This window comes from Phacochoerus africanus, chromosome 7 (genome assembly GCF_016906955.1).
Source record: "Phacochoerus africanus isolate WHEZ1 chromosome 7, ROS_Pafr_v1, whole genome shotgun sequence".
In the NCBI taxonomy this organism is placed as follows: domain Eukaryota; kingdom Metazoa; phylum Chordata; class Mammalia; order Artiodactyla; family Suidae; genus Phacochoerus; species Phacochoerus africanus.
In genome coordinates this window covers 12,229,600-12,237,740 of record NC_062550.1, presented here as the reverse complement: position 1 = coordinate 12,237,740, position 8,141 = coordinate 12,229,600, and the positions used below count along the sequence as shown (strand labels likewise).

Below are 8,141 nucleotides of genomic sequence, written 5' to 3'. Positions count from 1 at the left end.
AATGTGACAAAACCTACCTCACAAGGATGCAGTAAGGATCAAATGCTATTATGTCCGTAAAGCTCCGAGCCCAAGCCTGGCGCAGAGCAAACTCTCCACACAGACGAGCTCCCGAGCTCCGCAAGCCCAGCGCTTCATTCGATGCGCTCGGCGCTCTTGCGCCAGCGGGATTCCCCTTCCCGAGCGGAGTCTGCGCTCTGGGCTCGACTGAGGCTCCCTGGCCACTCGCGCTTTTCTCTCCTTCTCCAACATGGCGGCGGTCGGCGGCGCCGAGGCGGGATCCGGGCGAACCGAGTGAAGGTAGCGGCGAGCGGAGCCCCCACGAGGCCGAGCTGGGCCCCCACTCCCAGGCGGCAGCGGCCCAGCCCTGCCGCTACCCGCCGCCTCTGGCCCGCGACACCGCCCCGAGGGCGCCCCGGGCCTGTCGCGGCCTAGCCCAGGGGCCGAGCCGGGGACTGGAGTAGCGGCTGCAGTCCGCCCCCGGGAAGGGGCTGGAGCGGGCTAAGGAGGAAGGCGGGCGGGAGCTGTTCAAATGGGGAAGGCGGGAAAGCAGCGGGGCCGGGAGGGGGCGTGCGGCCGCCCCGGGGGCCTGCGGGCCGAGGCCGCCCCTCCCCCTGCCCGGCCGTCTCCGCCCTCGGGGGCGCCGGGAGCCGCCGGGACGCGGGAACCCGGGTCGGGGCCGCCGGGCATCTCGGGACCCGGGTCGCGGGCTCCTCGGGCTGTCAAGGGGCGAGGGGGCCGGGGCGACGGGAGGGCCGGGGCCGCGGCTGGCAGCAGAGGATGCAAGGAGCTTTCTTCTTTTCCTCTTCGCACAGTTTTGTAGAACTAGCTGTTGCTGCAAAACTGCCGGGAGAATCCCGTTGGTTCGCCGTGGGGACCACAAAAATGGTGACCCTGGGGGCTCTTGGTAGCAGTAACCCGGTGTAGTGTGTACTCTTGACGTGCGACCCAGTTTGAAGTGCCTTCCTAGTGGGATCTTCTCCATCCAGGCCCATTTCCCCTCAAAGCTGTTACTTTGTAGATTTCACTTATTTTTCTATCAGGCAGAAAAGGAGAAACCTTTCTCTCCCTGCTTCCTGATGGCTAAACTGGTGGCTGATTATACTTCCCCCATAGAAGAATAAATGAAAAACCGACTCCAAAGTAGAGCCAGCCTGTTGATTGGACCAGGCTTGTCAAAATTTGTACCGCTGGTTTTTGGGAAATGTGTGTTGTCAGCCGATCTGTGTGGTGGTCGTGGTTCCGCTCAGTTGCACTGCAATGAGAGGATTCAATCCCCATCCCAGGCTGTCGGGATTTCTGCAGTTTCCAGAGCTGGCAGGGGCTGTGAGTGCTGCATAGGTAGGTTCTTGGAGAAGGGAATGGCAAGAATTCAGAATCCCCAGGTTCTGAGATTGGAGGAAATCTGGACGAAATTGAGACACCATCCCCTGCTCCCAAACTAGAAGTAACAGCAGCAACAACCATTCAGAAACTGGCAACAGCTGGATGTGCATCTTCCTTTTCCCGGCACTGACTGGCAGTTTGAGCTCCTAAAAGAAGTGCTGGAAGAAGAGGACGCGGAATCTTGAACAAGGCTCTCTTCCCCGGCTGGACCTGGGTGTCAGGATTTCACTTACTGCCGGGTTTTCTGTGGCTTACTTTGTTCCATCTTGTACAATACACAACTTACATCGTGGGATGGAGAAGCTTGCTAGTGATTGCTGGGGCTCAGATGACCTCAGAAAATCATCTTCTGAAACTTTTTTTTTTTTCAGCATTTATAATTTGGACTTTCAAAATAACAAAGCACCATAGCTGATGATTTTAGATTTTTCCCTGGTTACTTTGATAATCTCGAAAGGAAAGACTGGACTTAACGCACATATTTAATCTACAAGTGCAAGAGCAACTCTGCCTCCCCTTTTTCATCTCCTGAAGAAGAGTCCCCAAAGAGCCATTTAATAATTTCCACCTTTCCAAGGACACGTTTTTATGATGGCATGTTTCTTCCATAAACAACATTCAAGAATGAATTTCTATTTATGTTGTCATATCTTAGCACACTAAGAGGAACACAATGGTAAAATTACCCCTGCCTCTCGAAGCTGACAACATTGAATTCTATAAACTCCAAAATGATGGAATTCAGGAGAATGAGCTTTAACACCTGTCTTACATTTGCCAACGTTTAATGTAATTCTGGCCTTGGTTTTCTAAGGTGAATATCCAGCCTAATATTTTTTCGTTTTCATTGATCTTCACAATCTGCTGCCTAGCCCTGAACTCTGAATTTATCATGGACAACATTGAAGGCCTGGAAGGAGTATCAGGGGAGTCATCTGATCTTATATAAATGTTGCCCTAACTCTGCCTTTCTTCCACACTGTTGCTTGAGGCTTCTTTATCTGGTTTCATCTTTCTTCTATGAGTCAGCAACCAAAACCAATCCCTGGGCCGCAATAATATCCCAATTTTAAAGAACCCAGAAGTTCAGGGTCCATCATTCTGCCCAAGCTGTGAGTGAGTCCATTGTGTTTAATTTTAGCTTTTTTTAAGCTCTTGGCTGTCCCAATTCTTTATTGAGTTGGATTTGCCATTAGGCCCTGTTCTTTTTTTTTTTTTTTACTGTAGATTATTTAATCTTGTAATTTATCAATTGCTCTCCAGTGTCTGTATAAAAATTAAATCGTAGCAGGTCTAATTCTAAGACTTCATGCTAACACTAGCACATGTTTTCTGTGCTGCTCTGTGCCTCTGAGGATCAGCTCCTGATTTTCTGTGTGCGCTTACAATTTTTTTCATCCACTGGTTGTTTTTCAGAGCAGTCAGTTATGAGACCGTGAGCACTTTTTCACAGTCCAGTAAGTGACATCATTGTTTTCTTTCTCATACTGCCTTAAGAGGTACTTATTCCTATTCTGACGGTTAGCTGTTCAGCTCTGTTTTATGTTCGTTTTGATGTTGCCAAAGGGAAGCCTTTGTCTCAGGACCTGCTTTTACTTCACACAGAAGAGCATTTTGTTGTTGTTAACAGAGGATTAGTGGCCACATTGTTGATTTTGAATATTTAAGACTTTTTCCCCATTATTTCTCAAATGTTCTTTGCCAAAATTCATTTGGCTAGAAAACATTTAACTTGATCTCAAGTTGTGGTATTTCTTGGCATTATCGGCCTATGAAAATTAATGGGGTCCGTATCCTCTTCTAATAAACCCGCTACTGTCCTGTCAGTGTGCGGATGGACCGTTTTCAGATGAATGGATGTAATTCCCCATGATATTCCCGCTTCTCTAACCTCTCCTGGAGTTACACCACTTGAGTGGAAAGGGGATAACAGTAATTTCTATTCAAGAAAGTTTCACGCCTAATGCTGGAACCTGAAGTCCTGGCTGTATTATGTATTCCGCCTCTTCATGTTTCTATATGCAACCTGACCTTATCTGTACCCCCCTTCATTTCCTGTGAAGCCCTTAGAGCAGGCAGTCCTCCAATTACCTGTGAAATAACCAGTTCATTTTATTTCTTCACTTTAGTCTGGCTTCTCTTACCTGACCAAGTGCATTGTTCATTCCATTTCTTAAGGAAGTGGAGAAATGCTTATTTCTATTTCTGACTCTTGGTAATACTTCTTTATTTTCAATTTAGTCATTACTGTGCATTCGTTGTGTCTTACCTGACCTGTGTAAGTAGGTTTTTTTTCTTTCAGTTTATTTTGAATGTAATTCTTGTGTCCCATCTTCTCTCTCCCCAAAGTTACATACACCACTTCCTGAAGGGATTGGCAGTCTGCTGACGTGTCCTTCAGCATTTCTAAGCCCCATAGTGATTAGTGCTTATAGTGATGAAGGTGAAATAAAATTTAAGTAAATAGCCATTCATCAGTTTTTAAGCATTGCACTACTGGAGGAGGACGTTTTCATTACATTTAGTGTATAATTTTGAAATTTCCTGCAGAGACTTCCTGCAGGAATTGTGACATTGGCCTAAAAGTATTTGAAGGGCTTTACCTTTGCAGCTTATGGCTTGTCATCTTCAAAGTCAAAATGGACCTCTAAGTTTGAATACCAAAAAAGTGAAGTTAACAAATTTAAGACAGTATTTGGAACATTTAAGTTACAGTAATTCTTCAAATTAATGAAAATCTTTTTCACAATGATAAAAATTTTATCACCAGTGGACAAGTAGCAGTTCCTCCTTATTTTCCCCTTAGACTTTAAGAAAGGCTTGATAGTGTTGAAAGCTGTTTTATGGGCAACTAATATAAGAAGTGTGCCAACTTTTATACTTCCATGATTTTGAGCAAATTCAGTGAGCCCAACAAAAAATGCATATTTAAAAAATCTGCTCTCAAGATCTTTAATGTCCCTATAACGCTCTCATCATTTCTGTCTAAACTGTAATACAATGGATTTTAGCCTGTCACCAATTCTGATGGTAGGATTTTGTGGCCTAGAATGTGTGGTATAATCTATCTTCCTTTGCATCCTGCTTTATCTGTGCATTTTGTAACTGGTTGAACCTGTCCCTCTGGCTTAATGTTGGTTTTCACCGTCTCAGTCTTGTCAGTCCATTGGCGTTTCAGAAAATCTCATGAATTTTGAGGTATTTTTTTAATAGGGGAGGTATTTTAAATACTTCCCCAAACGAGAGCTTTAATTCATGAATCAAAACAAATTAAGCCTAGCGCACTTCCTTCCATTTCAACCCCAGTGTATTTACAAACAGAAGGAGGAGGTGACAAGACACTCCTTTATTTCTTGCCGCCCTTCCGGTCTGCCCTTGGATCACTGCGCATTTCCACCTGGAAGGTTGCTTCTCCACAGTGATTTCGCATTACAGGAGGGTTTTCCTTCTTTGTTTCTCAGACCTGGTCCTGTAGACGGGAAGGAGCCTGGACACAGTGACCCATTCTCAAAGGCCCTGCAGGACCGCCATGGCTTATGATGACTCCGTGAAGAAAGAAGGTATGACCCCTTAACCTGAGAAGCATTCCAAAGGGGGTGTCCTCTTCAGTCCTTGCGGCCCATGGACGTAGAGACCAGGACTGGCCATCACAGCCTGGCCTCGCAAGTGATGCTCCAGAGCGCTAGTAAAACTCCACGTCATCCCCAGACTGGGCCCGTGGAAACGAAAACCAGGACAGGGTTCCAACTCGAGAGTCCGAACCCTAAGTCTCTAATCTCGGGGTGATCCCCAGCAGCACTCGTGGTCCTCGCCAGCTCCAGTGTGCAGGAGTCTGGGGATGGGAATCACACCGAGGACGCCCACAGAGCAGCCCAGCACATGAATCCTTACTTTCAGCCTTACCTCTGCAAGTCTGTATCCACCTGCCAAATCACAACTAAGAAACCATGTCTGAGGAGGCACCTTGGGCCTGTGCATAGCGTGGAGGCGTTGTTTCTTCAGGTTTGATTCTTATATTTGCAGCCAAGTCATCAAGACACATTCTTGTCCCCTTGGATCTAGCCTGTATTCCAGTGGACTTCTCAAATAACATTATTCTAATTTGGAAATGAAGGGACTGTTACATTACACACATGGCGACTTGGTTGTGACTCACATGACTTTCTCCTTTCCTTTCCCAAATGAACCTGTGCTTCTCAGACTGCTTTGACGGTGACCACAGCTTTGAGGACATAGGGCTAGCTGCTGGCCGAAGCCAACGAGAAAAGAAACGTTCTTACAAAGATTTTTTAAGGGAAGAGGAAGAAATCGCTGCTCAGGTCAGGAATTCTTCCAAGAAGAAGTTAAAGGTAAATTCTAAACATTGGAATTAGGAGAATTTTAAACTATTTTCATATCATAGTTTTTAATATTTAAAGAAGTTTCTTTGAAAAAGATTTAAAAAGAAAAATAAACACCATTCACATCTATTTTTGCTATTTCCTGTGTTTTACTTTATTTTACAAAGTCAAAAATCATCCAAAAAAAAAAAACCAAGATTGGTTCCAAACTGCCTTTGCCTCATCCTCTTATTCGTTGGTCAATTCTTCTTCCTCTTTAATTCTAGGATAGTGAACTTTACTTCTTGGGGACGGACACGCACAAGAAGAAGAGGAAGCACTCCTCCGATGATTTCTACTATGGAGGTGAGGACGGGAGAGGGCCGCAGGCGGGAGAAACACATCGCTGGTTCTTGGAGTCGGGGTAGGGGAAAGGGATCCAGATGTTGCTGACTCAGTGGCCTATTTAACAGGACAGTGGTTCTTGTTCTGAGTGCCGATAAACCAGTGTGAAGGAGGAGAGAGGTGGAGGGCTGGTATTTTGGAGGATTCAGCATAGAAGAACAGTCTTCATTTGTGATACACCAGGTACCAGGTTCCTTCTCCCCCCAATCATCCACTTATCTTGTGCCCATTGTTATCTAGCATCCCTTTTGCCATATACAGTCCTGGGCCCTCTGGCCTGCACCTGTGGGTTACTTCTCAATCCAGCGCCTATCCACTCACAAGACCAGTTTTTCTTAGCTGTGTTATGCGCATAGCTGACGAGACTAACTCTTTCCTAGACTGGATTTGTCCTGAACGCAGAAACAGATGATGCTCTGTCTTCAGTGTATCTAAATTGTATCTACTCGTAGTCCCGCGGCTATGGTCCAGTCTTCTGGGTATACTCTCTTTGGTTGCTTGTGAAGACTCAGTGAAGAAAAACAGCTTTAGTGGCAAGAACGGTCTCCAGGGTCCGAGGCAGAATCTACCAAGCCGAGAAGCACATGGGCATCTTCTCTGAATGTTAGGAATCAGTTGAAGGGTGTCCCCTCAAATCATTTCCTGTTAGCCTCTTCCTCATCTTAGTTGGGTGTTTCTGGTGAAAGAGGAAACTTGTTGGACATCGCTTTGTCATATGGACATTACTTCTCTTGATTATTTCTAGATATTTCGTCTTTGGAGTCGTCACAGAAGAAAAAGAAAAAGTCTAGCCCTCAGTCTGCTGATACAGCAATGGACCTGCTGAAAGCGATCACTTCGCCTCTGGCAACAAGCACCAAGCCCTCCAAAAAGACGGGAGAAAAGTCGTCTAGTTCCTCAAGCCATTCAGAGAGTAAAAAGGAACACCACAGGAAGAAAGTAAGCGGAGGCAGTGGGGACCTGTCCCTGGAGGACGGAGGTTCCCACAGATCCAAAAAAATGAAGCCGCTCTATGTGAACACAGAGACACTGACCCTTCGTGAGCCCGATGGGTTGAAGATGAAACTTATTCTCTCACCAAAGGAGAAGGGAAGCAGCTCGCTTGACGAGGAGTCTTTTCAGTACCCCTCTCAACAGGCGACTGTGAAAAAATCCTCTAAGAAGTCAGCTCGGGATGAGCAAGGTGCTTTACTCCTAGGACATGAATTACAGAGCTTTCTAAAAACGGCCCGGAAGAAGCACAGATCCTCCTCGGACCCACGCTCATCTCCTGGCCCTGAAGGCTGTGGGCCCGATGCCTCCCAATTCCCAGAATCCCACAGTGCTAACCTTGATCTTTCGGGGCTCGAACCTATTCTGGTAGAATCCGACTCCTCCTCTGGTGGGGAGCTAGAGGCTGGGGAGCTGGTGATCGATGATTCCTACCGGGAAATCAAGAAGAAGAAGAAGTCGAAGAAGAGCAAAAAGAAGAAGGACAAGGAGAAGCATAAAGAGAAGCGACACTCCAAGTCTAAGAGGAGTTCAGGGCTCCCCGCCACGGCAGTGGGAGAGGTCCCAGCGCCCCCTGCCCCCCCTCCCAGCCTCCCTTACACTGGCGCAGCCGCCCCTCCCCTGCCACTTCCTGGCCTCCAGGCAGATGGACACAGTGAGAAAAAAAAGAAAAGAGAGGAGAAGGACAAAGACAGAGAGAGAGGAGAAAAGGTAAGGCATCTTTTAAAGTATGATGAGCTAAGAGCTAAAGCAGGCTTTTCCCTGGCAGTGGTGAGTGGACTTGGAATTAAGCAGCTGGGGCAAACCCTTGGGAGTGTAGCAAGGTAAAGCCGCTGGAATGATGGACAGGATAAAATAGTGGCAATGGTGCAAAAATAGGAGCAATCTTAATTATTCATGGGTTTTCTTGATAGAGTTGTTCTCCCACTGTGCCAAGCTTAGGTTTAGCAATACCGAGGCTTATTCTGACGGGCCCTTAGAATTCATAGAAGGAGCCAAACCCAATTTCTTTCACTCAGCAGCGCTGTCTGCATGGGGAAG

The 8,141-nt window shown here is 46.7% G+C and overlaps 1 protein-coding gene across 7 annotated transcripts in view; it reads left to right on the top strand.

Annotated features, from left to right (window-relative positions):
* Positions 1–208: 208 nt before the first annotated feature.
* Positions 209–8,141, top strand: part of HMGXB4 (HMG-box containing 4) — a 28,603-nt gene continuing 20,670 nt past the window's right edge. The window contains exons 1-5 of one of the 7 annotated variants that reach the window (XM_047786434.1): positions 209–300; positions 4,848–4,946; positions 5,587–5,735; positions 5,993–6,071; positions 6,856–7,811. In XM_047786434.1, coding sequence (XP_047642390.1) covers positions 4,916–4,946; positions 5,587–5,735; positions 5,993–6,071; positions 6,856–7,811 — 1,215 coding nt within the window. In that variant the 5' untranslated portion in view covers positions 209–300; positions 4,848–4,915. Of the gene's footprint in view, positions 301–325; positions 2,201–2,632; positions 4,947–5,586; positions 5,736–5,992; positions 6,072–6,178; positions 6,294–6,855; positions 7,812–8,141 lie in introns of those variants that run through there. The other 6 variants (XM_047786439.1, XM_047786436.1, XM_047786437.1 and 3 more) reach the window with 6 other exon arrangements.